Genomic DNA, 21459 nt, shown 5'->3' with positions numbered 1-21459 from the left:
ATAGTAAAGGCAAGAATTGTGAAAGTTCTGTTGATGTGTGCATTTGTGTTTGTGTAGGTGGTATTTTTTTCTCTAGACACTTTGCAGGACAAGAATACAAATGCAATTACTGTAGGACCAAAGGCGTAATCTGGGATTGTTTCTGACTAGCCAGGACATATGGACATCTTTGTGTATACAGGATATAAAATGAATTATATTTTGATGGTTCCCCAGTTCCTGGCTTTTCTGTCATTCTCTCAAACCGTCCTCTCCCCAACTTCATGAATTGTCCTCTAACTTAAAGCTAATCAAGCTGTATCCTTTCCCAAAACTCTTAAGGAAGCCCTATGACCTACAGGAATAATTCAGGGTTATCCATTTCCTTTTTAGAATCTGGTATCCTCTAGCTTTACCTCTTCCTCCCTAACCTTCAGTCTTGCTAACTTTCAAGTATTTCTGTCAATGTACCCATTTACATTCCTTTACTTCTGGCTGCCCTTCATCTGGAAAACTCCCTCTTTTTCCCCCCTTAACCTTCCAGCTAGGCACATTGATACACCCCTGTAATCCCAGGAACTCAGGAGGTTGAGGAAGGAGGATTGCAAGTTTGAGGCCAACCTTAGCAATTTAGCAAGGCCCTTAACAACTTGCCTCAAAAGGGCTCAATGTAGTACCTTCCAAAGCTAGCTCACTCATCACTCCGAGTGGGCCAGGTTAAGAAATTTCCCTTGGTGTCACATCTTTGCATCTCAAATTTCTGGCCATTTGCAGTTGCTGTAAACTCATCTATTTAGGAGACTGAGTCAGGAGGTTTGCAAGTTTGAGGTCAGCTTGGGCAGCATAGTAAGACCTGGTATACATAGGATAGTTAAAAAATTTGTGTTAGACCACAGACCATCCATTGCTACATTGTTTACATGACTCTCCCTTCTATGAAACAAGTTATTCCAGAATTTTAGAAGTGTTTATATACTGCTATAAGAATATAATTTTTAATGATAGTTATTTCTGGTAGTGGGTCTACTAGGATACTAATTTCCAAAAATTTCTACAGATGGTTTGCATCACTTATATAATCCAGGGAAACAAATCACACTCTAAATGTGAAAAATAAGAAAATAAGAAGTTGCATTTTTACTCCCTATTGGTAGTTTAGTCTATAATTTTCTAAACTTTTTATTATGCATGTATGTAATATTTAATTTTTATAACTGAAATAATTTTAGATATACAGAAGTACTTTTAAAATGTTACAAAAAAGATTGAAACATCAATGATGACTTCATAAAAACTTAAAACTGGGCCATGTGTGGTGGTGCTTGCTGGAGATCCCAGCTGCATAGAAGGCTGAGGCAGTAGACTGGCAAATTATAGGTAGCCTGGGCAACTTGGTAAGACTTTAAAAATAAAATTTAAAAAAGCTGTAGGGAGCTTTTTTAAGTTACCAGCATACTGGCAACTACCTATAATTCCAGCCACTCTGGAGGCTGAGGCAGAAGGATCACAAATTGGAGGCTAGCCTCAGCAACTTAGACCCTGTCTCAAAACAAAACATTAAAAAAAGAACTTTGGCTATAACTCAATGGGAAAGTATTCCTGAGTTAAATCCCCACTAAACACACACACACAAGGGTCTGGGGGTTTATATGTACTCAGTGTAGATCACTAGCTTAACATGCATAAAGCCCTGAATTCAATCACCAGTGCAAAACAAGACAGGAAAACTGGGCAAAAGATTTGCATAGACATTTCTTCAAAAATAAATAATTGGTAAGCACATTTTAAAAATCATTATTCATTAGGAAAATGCAAATCAAAGCCACGATAAGAGATCCACTTTGTACCCTCTAGGATGAAGACAAGTTTTTACAAGAATGTGCAGAAGCTGGAGCCTTCACACATTCTGGTGGAGAAGAAAAAGGGTACAGTCATTTTTGGAAAATGGTTGATAGTTGCTCAAAAAGTTAAACAGTTACCTTATTACTCCTAAGTATACACATAGGATAAAATATGTCCATACATTATTTTGTATACAAATGTTTAGAGTAGCATTATATGTACTAGTCAAAAGGTCACAGCAACTGAAATGTTCAATGACTAAACAAAAAGTGATGTATCCACACAAGGGAGTATTTTTTGGAATAAAGTATATATCTACTGATACATATATAATACATATATACATATATATATATGTATATATGTATATATATATGTATTTCCGGGGTTGCTGTAACAAAGTATACAAACTGAGTGACTTAAACAACAGAAAAGTATTGTCTCATAACTCTGGAGGCCACAAGTTTGAAATCAAGGTATTGTCAGGGATGGTTCCTTCTGAGGGCTGTGAATGACAATCTTTTCTCTTGGCTTTTCCCTAACTCCTTACCAGCCTTTGTTTAGTAAATAATGTTCTCCTTGTATCTTCAGAGTATCTTCCTACTATGCATGTTCCAGCTTCCCCTTTTGTAAGTATATAGTCAGGGCTCATTGGTAGAACACTTGCCTAATATCACAGTGCTATAGGTTTGATCCCCAGCCCTGCAAACAAACAGAAAAGGATACAGTTACATTGAATTAGAGCCCCAATGACCTCTTTAAAAAAATGATGAGGGGCAGAAGGTGTAGCTCTTTGTTTGATCCCGAGCACCAATGAATAAACCCTGAAAATACTATATTCGGGTGCAGTGGCCCATGCGTGTAATCCCAGGGACTCAGAAACTTGAGGGTGAAGAATTGCAAGTTTGAGGACAGCCTCGGCAACTCAATAAGACCCTGTCTCAAAAAAAAAAAAAAATGGAACTGAGGATGTAGCTCAGTGATAGAGTACCTCTGGCTTCAAAAAGAAAAAATAGTACATTAAGTCTGATCTAATTTTACTCAACATTTCTAACACCAAATGTGTGAGTTTTCCCCCTTTTATCAGGGGTTCTTTAACTCTTCAGACACTAACTGGCTGTATCACAAATCAATTCCATTCTAGTACTAACCTTGAGTCAGCACAAGCAAACCTCAAAAGACTGCCCCCATTTCCTATGCCAGTCACAAGTCTCAGGTTGCCACCTGTACTTCTGAGTGAAGGAGACTGAACTTGGGAGTCCCCACTCTGTTTTTTTTTTTTTTTTTTTTTTTCCCTTGGAAGGTGCTGGGGATTGAACCCAGGAGTTTATGCTTACAAGGCAAGCACCCTACCAACTGAGCTATCTCCCCAGCCCTAAGTCCCCACTTAGTCCCCACTTAGAGTGGGGACAGTTAAGTCCCCACTCTGAATTAAGAACAAACTTCCTTCTGCTGAAAGAAGGAAGCTTTAGCTTTCTTTTTTTTTTGACCCTTTAGGGCTATAATCCCACCTTCTCCCCACCCCCCACAGGCACCAAAGAAACCAGGGAGTGAAGAATGAAGACCTAGTCCCTGCCCCAGCCCTAACACAGGATAATTAAATCTATGTATGTGTATCATCTCACTTTTGTTTCTGTAAATTGTAACTGCTTCTCTTGGGCTGATGGAGAGAAGCAATCTAACTGCTTCTTAATTTGATCAAGTTCACAATTCATTTTTTCATCTTTTGTCTATTAAGTGAACAAGTGGCCAAATCTGCCAGCCAGGAAATAGGCAGGGTTGGTGGGCTAGGCTGTCTGTAACATGAATCTGGTTGATATGTAGGCACGATTGATGAAATCATTGGCTATTGGTGACTAAACCCTATGTCTAGCCTTTTTCCCTGGTGGTCCTGGGGTGATGCTGAAGATCCAGCCCTCTTCTCAGGGTTAGATCCTCTGGCATCCTGTTCATCATTCTGAAACTTTATCTGTGGGCCTACCAAGAGTCACCTTACAGGCATGCTAAGGGACTTGCTAAATTGCTGTTGTTTTTGTTAATGAAAAACAAAAAACCCTCCTGTCACCTCTATCATGTAGGAAATTCCAGGAGTTGTAAAAACTATGCAGGGACCAGGGGCAAAGACCAAAGACCATATATATATCTTTTCTTATTATATCAAATAAGTGAAAAAAGCCAGTTACCAAAGGCCAGACAGCGTATGACTCCATTTATGTCTAGAATAGGCAACACTATAGAGACAGAAAGTAGATTAATGGTTGCCTGGGATGAGGAAAGAAGGGAATGGGGAGTGACTGCTGATGGGTAAATTATATATTTGTACAGCTGTTTAAAATATGATGGTACAAGCCTGTAGTACCAGCTACTCAGGAGGCTGAGGTGGGCCAGCCTGGGCAATTTAGCAAGACCCTGTCTCAAAATAAAGGTGGGAGTGCTGGGGATGTAGCTCAGGAGTAGAATGCTTGCTTAGCATGCAGGAAGCCCTGGGGTCCATCCCCAGTACTGAAGAAAAAAAAATATATATATATGTTGAATTTGTAGATTGCTTTGGGCAGATTAACATTTTACTGATATTAAGTTTTCCATTCCATGAACATCGGTTATCTTTCCATTTTTTAAATGTCTTTCAGCAGTGTTTTGTAATTTTCAGTGTACATGTCTTTTACTTCCTTTTTAAAATTTATTAGATATTTTTGTTCTTTTAGATGCTATTGTATATGGAATTTCTTAATTACCTATTCTGATAAGTTTTTTGTTTATTTTGTTTCGTACTGGGGATTAAACCCAGGGTTGCTTTACCACTGAGCTATATTACCAGCCCTTTTAATTTTTATTTATTTATTATTTTTGAAATAAAGATCTTTATTTCATATAAATTTAATATTTTCATAATTAGAATAAAGCAAACACATTCTTGAGTCCATTATTTCAGATGATTTGTAGTATAAAAGACTGCCATTAATATGAGATTCCTGTCATTTGAATATCTGTCTACATGCTTATAGGAAGCTTCTGTAGCCTTTTCTTAGTAGGAATTCCAGTTTTTCTGAATTCTTCCCTTTCCTTCAGGTATTCCATTTTGCATTCTTCATAAAACACTGGATCACTGTAGTAAGCAGTTAGACATTGTTTCAATGCAGAATTTTCTTCTTGGCATTTTACTACCATAAGGATGCCAGAGTCCTTGCAACAATTGGTAAAATCTTGAACTTGTTCAGAACACCTCTCTCTGACCTTTTCTCATTATTTTTGGGATCAAAACATCTTTTTTGACATGTCTCAGATGCTGCTCTGAAGGGTCAAGCATCATCACTATGGGCAGAGAAGGCAGCTGCTCAGGCTCTGGGCAGGGTCAGGGAGGGGAGGAGCCTCTTAATTTTTATTTTAAGACAGGGTCTCACTAAATTACTGATGCTAGTGTTGAACTTGTGATCCTCTTGCTTCAGCCTCCCACTGTGCACCTGGCCCTACTCTGGTAGTTCTTTACAGGTGTATAGAAAGACTACTTATTTTTTTTATTGTTTTTGTACTCAACAACATTGCTGAATTCATTTATTAGCTCTAGTAGCTTTCTTATGGATTCTTTGAAATTTTCTATATATAAGATCATGTCAACTGCAAATATAGTTTTATATCCATTTCATTTTGTAAACCTTTTATTTCCCTGTAAAATTTTTTTCTAATTGTTTTGAATAGAATTTTCAATACTATATTAAATACGAATGAAGAAAGTAGGCATTTTTTCCTTGTTTCTGATCTTATGGGGAAATTTTTACTCTTTCACCATGGGTATGATGTTCCCTCTGGGTTTTTTATAAGTGCCCTTTTTCTTGTTGAGCAGATTCTATTCTTTGTTTGTTGATATTTTTGGGGGGGTGGTGGTTACTGGGGATTGAACTCAGAGACTCTTTACCACCAAACTACATCCCATTTATTTTTTTGTTTATTCTTTTAATTTCTTATCTTCCCCCCAGGGTAGGACTAAACTCAGGGCCTTGCACATGCTAGGCAATGCTCTGCCACTGAGCTTAATTTCCAACCCCTAGTCTTTTAAATTTTGAGACAGGATCTCACTAAGTTGCTGAGGGTCTTGCTAAATTGCTGAGACTGGTCTCAAACTTGAGATCCCCTACTTCAGCCTCCCAAGTCTCTTGGATCACCAGCCTGTGCCACTGCACCCAGCTACTTTTTGTATATTCTCCAGATATTTTCTTTGTAATTACTATGGGGATTACATAGAGTATCCTAAAGTTATAGTAATGTAATTTGAATTGATACTTACATCTTCAATTGCAATTAAAAACTATTTGTACAGTTTTCTTCTCCCTTCATATTATTGATATTACAAATTATATCTCTATACAGCGTATACCCAACAACGTAGATTTACTTATTATTGCAGTATTGGGGATTGAACCCAAGGGTGCTCTACTACTGCACTATGACCCCTTACCTTTTTTTAAAAAAAAAAATTGAGACATGGTCTCACTAAGTTGCCAAGGCCAGCCTCCAACTTGCCTTGACCTCCCAAGAGCTGGGATTATAGGTGTGTGCCACCCTGCCCTATCTAATGACATAGATTTTAATTTTTAATTCATTTGTCCTTTTTTTTTTCTTTTGAGATTAAATTAAATTTTTAATTAAAAATTAATTTTTTAATTTTTTTATGCTTTTATCTTTTTTTCTTTTTTTTTTTTTTTTTTTTTTTTTTTTTTTTTTGAGTTGGGGGAGTCTCTCAGTATTGCCTGGGCTGGTCTCAAACTCCTGTGATCCTCCTGCCTCAGCCTCCTGCGAAGCTGGGAATACAGGTATGAGCCACTGCACCTGGCTCAGTTCTGTTGAAAATTAAAAGCGGAATTACAAACCAAAATTACAATAATACTGACTTTTATATTTGCCCATGCATTTATCATCACTGCAAATCTTTATGTCTTTGTATGGCTGTGAGCATTCTTTCATTTAAACCTGAAGGCTCCTTTTACAATTCCTTGTAGGGCAGGTGGCATGCAAATAAGATCTGCTATGCTTCCTCCAGTTAAAGAGGGGAAAAGGGAAATGAGCAGCTACCTGCTCAGGATCAACTCTACCACCATGCTGGTAAAGAGTGGGTATGTTGAGTAAAAAGGCCATGAAACATTCCTGCCTCTTTAAAGCTTTTTCTTGCTTGAGTATTTTCTTTGTTGCTGTAACCCTTTGATCTTTCCAGAGCTTCTACACAGACTTCTAGTTGTTTCTGTGTGTTTCTATGGGGAATTCAAATTGGCAATGATTTTTTTTTTTTTTTTTTTTTTTTAAATACAGAGAGCATTTTGGCAAACTGGCACTATTATTCAGAACTGGTCATTGTGGCAGGAAGACAATCTGTATGTGTGTTTGTATATTTGTATATAAGTGTGCATGTTATGTATAAGTATGAATCTGTATCTATTTATATATATACATATATATGTGCACACATGAATTTGTGTATGTTTATGTATATGTGTATGTGCACATACACAGAAGATATGTGTATCTGAAAAGCCTTAAAATGCTGATATCCTCCTGAAATTAAACTCATACAAACTTGGCTTAAGGAAATAATCATTTTTGTTTGCAAGACATTTTGGCTAAAAGGAAATTTCTTGCCCACATTCCTTATAATAACGAAATACTGATAGAAATATTTATGTCTAGCAGTAGGGGTTGTTAAAATATACTGTGCATGGTCTACCATGCTGTGGATGCTAAAACTCATGTTAAGGAAGATTTAATTTCAGCAAACTTGTATTACTTAACATTTTTAAAGAGTTAAAATAGGTCATATTATAGGTCACAAAGCAAATCTTAGCAAATACAAAAAAGATACAATTTCTTATACCCTATGAGATCATAATAGAGTGAAATTAGAGATCAATGATAAGATCAAAAACAGAAACCACTCTAATACCTGGAGAATAACTAAATAGTATGCTTTCAAATGATGAATGGAAAGCAGAAAAAATTGGGGAGAAATTTTAAAAATTACTACAAGTGAGGATGGTGATATACATATCAAAATCTCTGGGACAGTATAAAGGCAGTTCTAAGAAGAAAAGTGATAGCCCTGATATCATACTTTATAAAAGTCCCTAGAGAAAGTCAAACAAATGAACACCAAAAGCAATAGGAGACAGGAAATAATTGAAATTGGAGCCAAAATCAATGAAACTGAGAATAAAAATAATACAAAGGATCAATGAAACAGAGTTGGTTTTTTTTTGAAGGGATGAACAAGATTGATAAACCCTTAGCCAAACTAACCAAAATAAAGAGGACTCAAGTAAAATTAGAGGTGAAAAAGAAAATATCACCTCACACATTATTGTAATCTAGAGAATCATCAGAAACTATTTTGAACATTTATACTCCAATAAGCTAGAAAATATTGAAGACATTGTCAGATTCTTAGAGACATATGACCTACACAAGTTGAACCATGAAATATAAAAACTTACAAAGATCAATATCAAATAATGAAATTGAAGCAGCTATCAAAAGCCTTCTAACAAAGAAAAGTCCAGAACCCAATTGATTCTCAGCTGAGTTCTATCACACCTTTAAAGAAGAACTACTACTAACCCTCCTCAATTTTTTCCATGAAATAAAAAGAAGGGAACACTGCCAAATTCATTTTATGAACCTAGTATCACCCTGATACCAAAACCAAAAAAGACACATCAAGGAAAGAAAACTTCAGGTTGATACTTGATGAATATAGATGCAAAAATTCTTAATAAAATATTGGCAAATCATATACAAAAACACATTAAAAAGGTAGTGCACCATGATCAAGTGGATTTCATCCCAGGGATGCAAGGTCAGTTCAGCATTCACAAAATCAATAATAGCAATTCACGTAAATAGAATCACATGATTATCTCAATAGGTGCCGAAAAAATATTTGATAAAGTCCAGTACCCATTCATGTTTAAAACACTAGAGAAACTAGGGATAGAAGGAACTTACCTCAACATTGTAAAGGTTACATATGACAAACCTAAGGCCAATATCATACTGAAATAGAGAAAAACTGAAAGCATTCCCTCTGAAAACAGGAACAAGTATGCCCACTCTCACCACTCTTTTTCACCATAGTCCTTGAAACTGCTCAGAGCAATCAGGCAAGAGAAGGGAATTAAAGGGATTCAGATAGGAAAAGAAAAGCTCAAATTATCTGTTTGCTGATGATATGATCCTGTATTTCAAGACCCTCCCCCCAAAAAGTCAAACTCCATCAGAAGACTTCTATAGCTGATAAACAAATTTAGTAAAGTAGCAGGATATAAAATCTACATAAATTAATTGTTTTCTTATACTCCAATAATGAATTTGCTGAAAAAGAAATTAGGAGTACTATCCTATTCACAATAACCTAAAAAGCAAAACAAAACAAACAAACAAAAAAACCTTTAGGAATTGATCTAATGAAGAATGGAACAAAACATGTGAAGACCAATGGAATAGAAGACACAGAGACAAACCCACATAAAAACAGTTCTCCCATACTAGACAAAGGTGCTAAAAACATACATAGGAGAAAAGATAGCCTTTTTTCATAAATGGTGCTGGGTGACTGGAAATCCATATGTAGAAGAATGAAACTTGACCCCTGTCTCTCTCACCCTGCACAAAAGTCAAAGTGGTTCAAAGACCTAGGAACTAGACTAGAAACTCTGCAACTGCCAGAAGAAAATGTTATCCCAACACTCTCAACATGTCAGCAGAGAAACTGACTTCCTTAACACAACTAAAAAAATAAAAAATCAATAAGTGGGATGGCATCAAATTAAGCTTCTGCACAGCAAAGGAACAGGAGTGGGAAGAAAGAGCCTACAGAGTGGGAGAAGATCTTTGCCACCTATTCCTCAGGACATTAACATCCACAATATATAAAAATCTCAAAAAGCTTATGCCAAAAAAAAACCCACAAAAAAAAAAAAAAAAAAAACAAATGGACGAAAGAACCAAATAGTTCTTAAAAGAAGAAATACAAACGGTCGTATATTTACACGAAAAAATGTTCAACATCTTTAGCAATTAGGGAAATGCAAAGCAAAACTACATTGAGATTTCATCTGACTCTAGTCAAAATGGCAATTATTAGGAAGAAAAATAATAAGTGTTGACGAGGATTTTGGGAAAAGGTACACTATATTATCATTGTTAGGATTGTGAATTAGCACAACCACTCTGGAAAGCAGTATGGAGAGTCCTCAAAAAAAAACTGGGAACAACCACCTACGACCCAGCTATCCCACTCTTTGGTATATATCCATAAGATCTAAAATCAGCATACTAGCCAGGCATGGTGGCACACACCTGTCATCCCAGCGACTCAGGAGATTGAGGCAGGAAGATGGTGAGTTCAAAGCCAACTAAGTGAGGCCCTTAAAATAAAAAATGAAATGGGCTGGAGATATTTCTTAGTGGGTAAGTACCTCTGGATCCAATTCCTGGTACCAAAAAATGAATAGATAAAAAAAAAAAAAAATCAGCATACTGCAGTGATACAGCCACATCAATGTTTATAGCAGCATGATTCACAATAGCCAAGCTATGGAACCAATCTGGGTGCCCTTCAGCAGATGAATGGGTAAAGAAAATGTGGTATATATACACAGTGGAGTTATCACTTAGCTATAAAGAAGGATGAAATTATGGTGTTTGCTGGAAAATGGATGAAACTGGAGACTATCATGCTAAGTGAAATAAGCCAGACCCCAAAAATCAAAATTTGAATGTTTTCTCTGATATGCAGAAGCTAATCCAAAATAAATGAGTTAAAAAGGAAGGGGAGGGGAGGAGGAGGTATTCCACCAAAGAAGAAAGATCAGTGCACTAGATGAAGGGGATTGGGGGGGAGGAGAAAGGATAAGATAAGAACAGTGGAATGAATCTGACTTAACTGTTATTTTAGTGAGACAGGTCTCACTAAATCGTCCAGGCCAACCTCAGAACAGAAGAGAAAGTTTTGAGTTTGGTGTGGATGATTTAAGTGAGACCTGTCTCAAATAAATTAAAAATAAAATAACTGTTGGGAGGATGGGGTTGTGGCTCAGTGGTAGAGCGCTTGCCTAGCATGTATGAGGCACTGGGTTAGGCACTCAGCATCACATAAAAAAAATAAATGAATAAAATAAAGATATTGTGTCCATCTACAGATAAAATTTTTTTGAAAAAGTAAATTGGTTCTAAAATGCTAATGAAGGAATGGGGATGTAACTCCATGGTACAGCACTTGCATAACATATACAAGGTCCTGGGTTCTATCCTTAGTACTGCAAAAGTGTCCTGTGGATATACGTGATGGGGAGAGTCACTGTGATATATTCATATATGCCTTCTGATAGCTGGTACTAGAGGGACTGCACCCAGCTAATAAAATTTATTTGTGTGGGTTTTTTTTTTCCCCCTCTTTTCTTTTTTCCGGTTCTGGGAATTGAGCCCTAAGGCCCAGTGGTCAGATGATTTTTAGAAAGTAAACTTTGTTGTCAGGTGTGATGGCCCATACCTGTAATCCCAGCCATTCAGGGTGTTGCGGTAGGAGGATCACAAATTCAAGGCCAGCCTCTTCAATTTAGGTAGACCCTGTCTCAACAATAAAAAAGGCTGGGGGTGTGGCTGGGTAGTAGAGGGCCTCTAGGTTCAATCCCCCAGGACCACAAAAAACAAAAATAAAATTAATCATTCAGCCTTCTCCAGTGGCAAGCATTACTGTTTAAATCCATTTAGGATTGTCCACTCCCCAAACTCTTCCTCACTGTATTTGTACTTAACTCTGGGTCCCCCAAATGCCTCTAGCTTTACGTATCAGTGCCCATTTACAGATAATGAATTGTTCTCTGAATTTAGTTGTGAGTTACCATTTTACTGAGGAGGACAGGCTCAGAAGCATTGGATGGATTCTCCTAGGACAGAATGAAATCTTGTACCAAGCAGCATATTAATCCCATACAAATATTAACTCATTTAATCTTCAAAGAGAAGATAGGACATAATACCCCCGTTTTTAAAAGGAGGAACTGTGGCCCCAGAGTTCTATCTTGCCAGAGCTTCTAGAGCTGCTAATTATTAATGGATCTCAGAGTCCAACCTAGGTATTCTGGCTCCAGAAGGCTTTTAAACACTGCTGTCTTGTATACTTCGTAGTATAAATAAATAAATAAAACAATTTTTTAGATTTAATGTGACATCGCAAAAAATGCTGAGGTTCAAAATTTTACCTGCCCGAATACTCTTAGCGTTTGGGTGAGGTGTGAAAACCCCACTTCCGGAGTTCCACGCTCATTATATTTGCTTAATAATACAATATAAAGAATATTCTTTAGAGCTTCACAATGTGAATTTACACCTTTTGCAAGGGTAACAGGCCAGAAACACGTTCAAAACAGCTCCGCAAGTTAGGAGAAAAGTTGTTTTGATAAATAACGATAACAGAGACAGAGAAAAAGGCTTTTCTTAGTAAATTAAACTCAAAACACAGAGGTGTGGATTTCCCTCAGGTCCTAGAGCCAGTTCGTGGTCCTGGACAGGTCCTCAGGCAGGTTCGGCACTGAAGGCGCAGGCGGCAGCATTCCGGCCCGGGCAGAGCCGTGGGAGGCAGGAGGGCGCGGCTGCGCTGGCCCAGGCGCACGCTCCGCACCTCGGCCGGTCGGCCGGCCGTCCCCTCCCTCGCCAGCCGCCGCCTGCCTTCCGCCCGGAGCCCCGCGCGATGCGGAGCGGGGCGGGCGCGGCAGCGAGGCCCCTCCCCGGCGCCCGCCGCGGCCGTGCGAGCAGCGGAGGAGGCGGGAGCGTGAGGCCTCCGCGCTCATGGCGTCGCCCGGGTGAGTGCCGCCTTGGGCCGCGCCGCCACCTCGCGGGGGGCGCAGGCCCGGCGGGGGCCCGGCCCCGAGCTACCGGTGTCGTGTACCCACGCCCTGACCTGACCTCGGACGCGGCCCCGGCGTTCCCTACCGCCAGGTCCCCGGCCCGCGGCCCCGCGGCCTCCCCGCCGACCTTGGGCGGACGCGGCCGGGCCAGGGTCGCGGCGCCGGGTTCGGGTGGGGGCGACCGGGACAGCGGCGGGCGGGGGGCAGGGGTAGGGGCCCGAGGCTTGAGGAGCTGGGTGACGTAAGATAGGTTTGGGACCGCGGTCGCTTCGGAGAACCGGGATGCGGGTCCTCGTAGAGGCCTGGGGGAGTCTCGCCAGCCCCTGGCGTCTGCGTTTCTGGCGTTTGAACTTGATTGCGTTGGAAGCCGAGGTTCGGTGTCGCTGCCGTTAGGACGTTCCTAGGTGTCCCAGAATGGCAGGGCAGACAGGCAGCCTGATCCTTGCCCAAAGCCGGAAAGCCGGCCTGGAATCTTTTCCGCCCAGCCGGTGCTCACCGGCCTGCCGTAGGGTGGTTGCGCTTATTCCGATATTGCCTTTCTATTGGTTTGTTTACAAGATTCTTTCTTTTAGGAAATAGTGGTGACACACATAGTTTGTGATTTTTTTTCGCACTTGGGAAAATAAAACTCAGAAATTATTACCATTTTGGTAGACATGAAATCTGAGATTGGCAATTACAAACACCTTCATTTTACAGAGGTGGAAAATTAGTCTCAAGGTCATCACCTTAGTTGGTAAAATTCTTCTTTGACTATCGTCAATCATTCAGAGGGTCTTAGACCCAGTAGCAATGGTGGCAATTCATGTTATACATCTTTACAGTGCTCGGAGGGCTTTACAGCTGCAGGGAGACCTGTAGGTTGAAGATGGGGTTGCTGTGCCTCTTATAAACGAGACCTGAATTAGAATGAGTAATTTGGCTCAGTCCAGTGGCCTGTGTGAGGCAAACAGAACTTGAACCCATGCCTGCAGACTCCAGCTGTAGGCCCACTGTTTTTCTAGGCTTGGGAGCAGCAGTCACTACTGGGACCAGGCCTTTTCACTGCCAGCTCGTACCTAGTACTTTGAGTCCATAAATAGAATAAGCAGTGGCCCATCCCTGGGAAGACCAGGCTAATTGACTCAAAGGTTCAAGGTCCCTCTGCATTACTGTCCCACTTGTCAAGAAAGTGTAAGGCAGGGCCTCCTAGAGTCAGCATGAGGGTGACTGAACCTGTCTAGAATTGTCATGAAGTGTTTAAAAAATCATGGTGCACTTGGTTCCTAAGCACAGTACTTTTTAGACATGGGTCAGTGGAGAACTTAATTTGGGTTGGTAATTCTTTGAGCCAGTAGGGCCTAAACTATGTTCCTATTGTAAGTGACATTCAATATATGTGGTTCCAGCTATTTGGAGTGACCCTGAATCTGCAATGTGTAGTAATTTTTAATTTTCTGTGGGGTATACATTGCAAAACTGAGATCACAAAACCTTTAGTATACTTCATTTCATTTTATGGAGAAAACTATGTGCTTATTACTGGATATACAAATTTAGGGACCATGCATATCTCCAGACATGACTCCCAAGTGTCTCCTCTGTAGGCTTCCTTGGTAGATAAAAGAGTTCAGCAAGGGAGACAGTGCTTCCTGAGACCCCTTGGCCTGTTTTAGTCATTGACTACAATCATCAAACCTACTACCGTAGGTGTTGAGGGGAACAAATCCAGAAATAGAGGGCAGAGGTGGGAGAAAAACTGAATTCTGACTGAAGTGTTTATGCAGGGGTTTCCAAATGTGATGTTTTTTACTGATAGGGTCCATAAGAGAGTTAAGAAGGAAAGAAGAAACCTTGACCATTTTTGCAGATCTTACAAATGTCCCAGGCATTGTGCTAGAGAAAAAGGTGTGTTTGAGAAATGACCCACAGCCTTGTGTGTCTGGATCTAAGTGGAGACAAATCCAGAGGAGGTGGCAGGGCCAGACTCTGGACTCACTGTCGTACCACTTGCCGAAGGGCATTTCTTGCCCACACCATTGTGTTGGAGCTCTGGGCGAATCCATGTGCAACAGTGTAAAGTAGGCAGAGGGGCAGAAGACACACAACTCTCACCCATCTGCCACCAGCTGTATCCTTTCCTGAACACATGACTCTCACCCTGTTCCCACCATCCCTGTTCCTTATATTCCTTTCCCTGGCTTTTCTGCAACTGTCCAGATCTCCTTTCCTTGCTTTTCCTGACATTGCCTTCTCTGCCGGCTCTTTCATTGTTGGTGTTTCCTTGTGTTCTGTGGTTTGTTTGTCTTGTCAGTCTCTCTTTTTTTCAAGTTGTACTGTGGATTGAACTCAGGGCTCAGGGACGTTCTACCACTGAGCTTCATCCCTAGCCCTTTTTTATTTTGGGACAGAGTCTTGCTCAGTTGCCCAGGCTGACCTCAAATTTGTGCTCCTCCTTCCTTCATCTTCTGAATTGTTGGGATTACAGCTGTGTGCCACCATGCCCAGCTTATTACTGTGACTTTAACTGTTGATCCATGATTTATAGTTGGGCTTCTGGGTGTGTTCCTCTGTTGCCTGAAATTATGTATAGTGTTGGGTATGATGTGTATCTTTTCTGCAAGTGTCTTTGGCTTTCATCAAATTCTCAAAGTTGTTCTTATCCCTAATAATATTACAACCATCCATCCTGAGTTCCCAGATTTTCATTTCCATCTGTTCTCTAGATTGAGCTCCTTTAATTCCTTTAATAAACCTGGGTTACCTACACAAAGTATATGTATTTTTCAGATTATATTGGTAGATATTTAAGTAACATAAAATGTATAAAACAAAATAAAAATCAAATGTAATCCAGATTTCTCTAGACCACCACCTCTTTTTTTCCCCTGTGGTACTAGGGATAAAACCCAGGGCCCTTCACCCCGAGCTACATTTCCAGCCCTTTTTAAATTTTTTATTTAGAGACAGTCTGTTTAAGTTGTCAAGGTTGAACTTGAACTTGTGATCCTCTTGCCTCAGCCTCTCCAGTCACTGGGACTACAGGTGTGCACTGCTGTGCCTCGCTAGACTACCACTCTTAAAATACTGGTGTACAGTAGTCCCCCTTTTCTGTGTAGGATTCATTGAAAGATCCTCAGCAGATGCCTGGAACAGTGCCTAATAGCAAATCCTATGTTGTTGTTTTTTTTCCTACATATCTGCGAAAAAGTTTGTGATCAAGTTTAATTTATGAATTAGGCACAATAAGAGATTAACAACAATAACAAAATAGATCATTTATAACAATATACTAAAATAAAAGTTTGTGATTTGGGATCACTATTAAATGAAATAAGGGTTATTGAACAAAGGCAGTGACACAGACAGCCGAACTGATAAGAGAACTACTAAGTGACTGACAGGTAGTGTATAGATCATGGATACGCTGGGTAAAGAGATGATTCATGTCCTGGGTACGACAGGGCTGGACAGCAGATTTCATTATGCTACTTAGAACAGCACAAAATTTAAAACTTAGGAATTATTTATTTCTGGAATTTTCCATGTAACATTTCTAGACTGCAAATGACCAGGATAACAACTGGAGCTGTGGAAAGCAAGACCAGGGATAAGAGGGAACTACTATATTTTTAAATATTCTGTTACTCTTAGAGAGATAGCCTTACAGAAATAAGAGTCCCTCCTTATTCCCCATCTGCAGTTGGAATACCCTGACAGACTTTTCCTTTGCATTTACATATTATATTTTTTCTTTACTCTGTTTTTATATGTTATCATACTGTTCTGCAACTTGCTTTATTCTCTCAACAGTATGCTTTGAAGTTTTTTGAATGTCAGAAAACAAAACATCTACCTAAATTTTGACAGTTATATAATATTCTGTGACATGGTTATATTATTCAGTTAAGAATGCTTCCCGTTTTGTCTAAGATGATGGTATCTATCTGTGTCTGACTCTAGACATCTGTAGTAGATGCAAAGAATTGGACTTTGTGGTCAGAGATATTGCCTGTTTTGAAGTTTATACTCACAAATTATCCTTATAAATGTACTACCTTCCCCTTTATCACCAGATTTTAAGGGTTCTTCATACCTCCCTGCACATGACATCAGCCCAGAGAGTTGGAAACTTTACATTTTCATTCACCCATTCTCTAGAAATCTCATCCCAGTCCAATTTGTTTGATCTGATTGGTAACATCAAGTTCTAACCAACCACATTCCACCAGTTACATTTGATCCACATAAGTGAACTTATATTCCTCAGCTTTTCATTGCAGAAAATATGATCATTGTTGCACTGAAATCATCCCACACATGAAATGAGGCCTGTCTGGGAAGGAAGGAGCTCAGGCTGAGGAAGGAGGAAAGTATTTGGGAATGTCAAAGATGTCAAGTTTCAGGGAAGGAGCCTTGGAGTCAAAGTGGAGCTGGGGAGAAGTGAGACTCATGGTAGTAGATGAGGGAACTGATTGAAGTCAAGACTATGTGATGATCAGGATAAGGGGAAGCCATCACTGGACATAAACCCAAAACCAGTGGTTTTCTGTAGACCCATAACCGGTGCCTGAGGAGGGAAGGTACATGAGCTGAACGCCCCCCCCACCCCCGCCTTGCTCTTTCCTCCCTTTACCCACTCCTTCCCTTCTTACTCCCCCTTCCTCCTCTTTCCTCTCTTCCCCTTCTCTTCTTTCCTGTCTTCCTTGCCGTTCCTTCTGGCCCTGTCCTCACTTGCTTGTCCTTAACTGGAGACCTCATACCCACTCCCCTCAGGAACATCATCACCCACTGGAATTCTCAAGGACTCATCTGCCTTGGTAAATAAAGCATTCTTCTTAATATTTATTGGACATTTACAAGTACTTAAGGCTTATTTTAACCTATTGGCTTCCCTATCTAGGAAGCTTCTCTCCCAACACAGTTCTCTATTTTTGGAGGGGTGGGCGGTTATTGAAAATTGAACCGAGGGACGCTTTACTACTGAGCTACATCCCCAGTTCTTATTTTTTTATTTTGAGACAGGGTCTCACAAAGTTGCTGAGGGCTTTGCTAAGTTGCTGAGTCTGACCTCGAACTTGAGATTCTCAAGCCTCAGCCTCTAAAGTTACTGGGAATATAGGTATGCCCCACCATGCCTGGCCCAACACCAGCATCTTACAGGGAAGGAAGGACTTGGCTTTCCTTTTTAGTCTGGACTGAACTGAGGGAGCCAGAGTGAGGACCGAGTGGAGGAGGGAGGAATGGGGCTCATATACCACACTTGGAGGAGAAAGCACTGGAGAGCTTAAACAAAATTTAACTTGCTGTGGGGAGAAATCTATCAGGGCTGTGGCCTGTGTAGAAAGGGCATGGCTTTGCCTGCAGGACTGAGACCCTGCAGTGGCTTTCCCCACCAATCTAGGATTCTCATACCAGGAGATCTGTAAGGGGTGAAGGAGGCTGCTGGCTCTGTAGAGCAGCTCTCCAAGCTTCACTTAATCAGGGCTTCATCAGAACATCCAAGCAGTTGACCTCTCTGTATGTAGAAACAGAAGAGTGCCCCCTGAGCTGAGGGAAGGGCCTCTTACCCAGAACCTCCAAGGAAGGGACTTTTCAGTCCTGGGAATGCTCTTTTAAATTTAAATCCAGTCCATTTCCAACAAGTGTCTTGTCAGGCCCTGTTCTGAGTGCTTTTTGCATGTGTTAGCTAATCTTCATAGCAACCCAATGCAGTAGATGAGGACACTGAGGTCCAGCTTAGCAGTTTAAGATAAAACTTGATGCAAAATTACTGTTAGTAAGCATTTTGTTGCTGTGATGAAATACCTGAGAAAAATCACTTAGAGGAGTGATTTATTTTGGCTCATGGTTTCAGAGGTTTCAGGCCATGGTCACTTGGTTCCATTGCTCCTGGGCCTGTGTTGAGGCAGTACATCATGACAGGGAGCATGTGAAAGAGCAAAATGACTCACCTCATGGCAGACAGGAGGCAGAGAAAGAGAGTAGGGATCTGAGGACAAAGTAAACCATTCAGAGGTGTGCCCCCAATGACTTACTTCCTCCAGTTAGGTCCTACCTCCTCAAGTTTCTACCACCTCCCAAAAGTTCATTGAATTATGAATCTATTAATGAATTAATTCATTGATGAGGTCAGAGCCCTCACGATCCAATCATTTCTCAAAGTCCAACCTCTGAACACTGCTGCATTTGGACAAGCCTTTAACACATGAGCTTTTGGGGAACATTTCAGATCCAAACCCTAACAATGACTCCATTCAGGATTATTTCTGTTGGTTTAAATTTGGTTTCCAGGGCACAGACAAAAATGTTGGATTCTGTAGTTTTTGTTCTTTAAAGAATATAGGCAGCTTCTCCCCACACCCTTTGGGTGAAGCTGAAGTAAAGATGTGCTCACAAGGATTGCCAGAGTAAGAAGCTGTTAACAAAGCAGACCATACCTTCAATTGTGGATTTATAAAAACAAAAACTAGAATGGAATAATTCAGAGACAAGCCTTTCTTTTCAGGGATTTGTACCTGGAGACTAGGTGTCCAGGCCACCTGCATACCAGCAGCATACTGATGTGTGGGTTAGAGATGGAGATCTGTTTTAGATTCTCTCCATTATAGCTTTTTATATAATTGTTAGGGTTGTTTTTTGTTTTTTGTTTTTTTGTTTTTTACATATCAATACTGGGGAGTGAATCCAGGGCCTTGTGCATGCTATGCATGCTATACCTCTGAGCTATATCCCCAGCTCTTTTTATTTTTATTTTTTTTTTATTTATTGTTAGTTATAGATGAACACAATACCTTTATTTTATTTGTTTATTTTTATGTGATGCTGAGGGTCAAATGTAGTGCCTCACATGTGCTAGGCAAGTGCACTGAGCTACAACCCCAGCTCTTATTTTTTATTTTGAGACAGGGTCTTCTTAAATTGCTGAGGCTGGCCTTGAAATTGTGATCCTCCTGCTTCATTAGGATTATAGGTGCATGCCACCACACCTGACTAAAATGCAAGTTGATTCTGTCTTTATTGTGGCTAAACCTTGACATGGAGGAACTTTAGAGCCTATTTCTTTGGGAAAGTTCCTGTGGTTTCCCCAGTTACAGTGGGATGTTGACTCTCCTGGCCTCCAGGCCCCTCCCCAGCAAATGGGAGTGGGGGCTGGTATGTGTCAGCATGTCAGTGCTGATTTGCTCATGGTCCCCTCAGCCTTGCCAATGCAGTCCCCACAATCTTGGCCAATGGAGATAGAACCAACTGATTGAGTCCTAAATCTTAGACTTATCCGTGGTCTCTCTCTTTCTCACATATTCTCTCTTGTCTGTTGAGGATTTCACTTCATAGACACCTTGAGAGCCTAACCATGTGCTATCATCTCTAGTGCTGCTGACCAGGTTTGAGTCTTCAGCCAGTGACACAGACAGGTCTGTTACCCTGACTCAGAGCCAGTGATGGCTCTCCTGTCCTCCAGAATAAAAACCAGAGTCTTCTCTTTGTCCTATGAAACTCAGTCTCCCTGCCAACCTCTGAGCAACTTGGAGCCTTTTCTGGGCTGTGCCTCTCAAGCCTGTGCTCACATGGTCTGTTCTGACCATCCCTCAAATCAACATCTGCTCTCATGCCTGTCACCCCACCTCACAGCCTGCTTTCTTTTTTTCTAAGTACTTAACATCTTCTAGTATATCCAACATTTTAAAAAGTTTGTTCTTGGTATTACTCACTGTCAATTTCCCCTTGCCTCATTGAGCTAAGTGAAGAACCAGGTGTTTGTGTCCTTCACCTTTCTATTCCAAACTCCTCGAAAGGTAACAAGCAGTAAATGCATATGGGGCACATCCAAGAGAACATGGACTTACTTAATCCCTTTGGATGTAATCTCTTTGGATCCTTGTAACAACCTCATGAGCTATGCAGGGCAGGGATAGCAAACCTCATTTTATGGATTAGCATGTGTGTTATACAGTGTTTGTGCAACGAGGGATTCTTCATCTTTCCAACCTAAGTCTAGGGTACACCCTTGGAGGATTAGGGCTGCACTTGAAAGTCCCATTTCCTATCATATGATCAGCCTTATGTGCTATGGAACCCTTGACAAAGACTGGTGCCTTGTTAGAACTGTTTATCTTCTCAGAAGTCTCTCAGTTTTGGGGGTGTTGACATGATTATGGCCTCAGGGTTCAGGTGGTCACTCTGCTTCCTCTCCTAATAGCCAGTGTCATAGTATCGGGCACTTCCTTGTCCTGTGTTTCACTTGATAGGATCTTTTCACATCCCTTGGCTGCACAGCAACCTTTTTTTTTGTACCAGGGATTGAACTCAGGGGCACTTAGCTACTAAGCCACATCCCCAGCTCTTTTTTATATTTTATTTAGAGACAGGGTCTCACTAAGTTGCTAAAGGCCTTACTAAGTTACTGAGGCTGGTTTCAAACTCAAGATCCTCCTGCCTCAGCCTCCCGAGCCCCTGGGAGTACAGGCGTGTGCCACCCTGCCTGGCTGGCACGGCAGACTTCAAGCTTTTCTGAGTTGCCTTTTAGAGGTGAGATGCCTCCAACCCAGATTTGGCCTGGATATTGTATATTGAATTGTGTCCCCCTGAGGAGATACGTTGAAGTCCTGAACATGTTCTTTTTTGGAAACGGTTTTTATAGATGTGATTAGTTAAGATGATGTTAAACCAGATTAGGCTGGTCTCTAGGATAACATAATAGGTGTCCTTATGAGAAGCAGAAAAGAGGCACACAGGAGAAAGCCATATGAAGACAGAGGTGGAAGCTAAT

The 21459-nt window shown here is 40.6% G+C and overlaps 1 protein-coding gene and 1 pseudogene across 11 annotated transcripts in view; one reads left to right on the top strand and one right to left on the bottom strand.

Annotated features, from left to right (window-relative positions):
* URGCP (upregulator of cell proliferation) overlaps positions 1 to 21459 on the top strand; it is a 39395-nt gene that overhangs the window by 1068 nt on the left and 16868 nt on the right. Inside the window, exon 1 of one of the 10 annotated variants that reach the window (XM_079150713.1) lies at positions 12409 to 12665. The exons of 5 other annotated variants lie outside the window; for them this stretch is intronic. In XM_079150713.1, the coding sequence (XP_079006839.1) occupies positions 12554 to 12665 (112 nt within the window). In that variant the 5' untranslated portion in view covers positions 12409 to 12553. Of the gene's footprint in view, positions 1 to 12408; positions 12666 to 17493; positions 17510 to 21459 lie in introns of those variants that run through there. 4 more of the 10 variants (XM_079150716.1, XM_079150717.1, XM_079150719.1 and 1 more) reach the window with 4 other exon arrangements.
* Positions 3969 to 6393, bottom strand: LOC306667444 (COX assembly mitochondrial protein homolog; annotated as a pseudogene). Its single transcript has one exon. The product of its transcript is annotated as a COX assembly mitochondrial protein homolog (transcript).

Source organism: Sciurus vulgaris, assembly GCF_902686455.1.
Source record: "Sciurus vulgaris genome assembly, chromosome: 8".
Lineage (NCBI taxonomy): Eukaryota > Metazoa > Chordata > Mammalia > Rodentia > Sciuridae > Sciurus > Sciurus vulgaris.
Note: the sequence above shows the minus strand (reverse complement) of the source record. Positions and strands in the feature narration are given on the sequence as shown.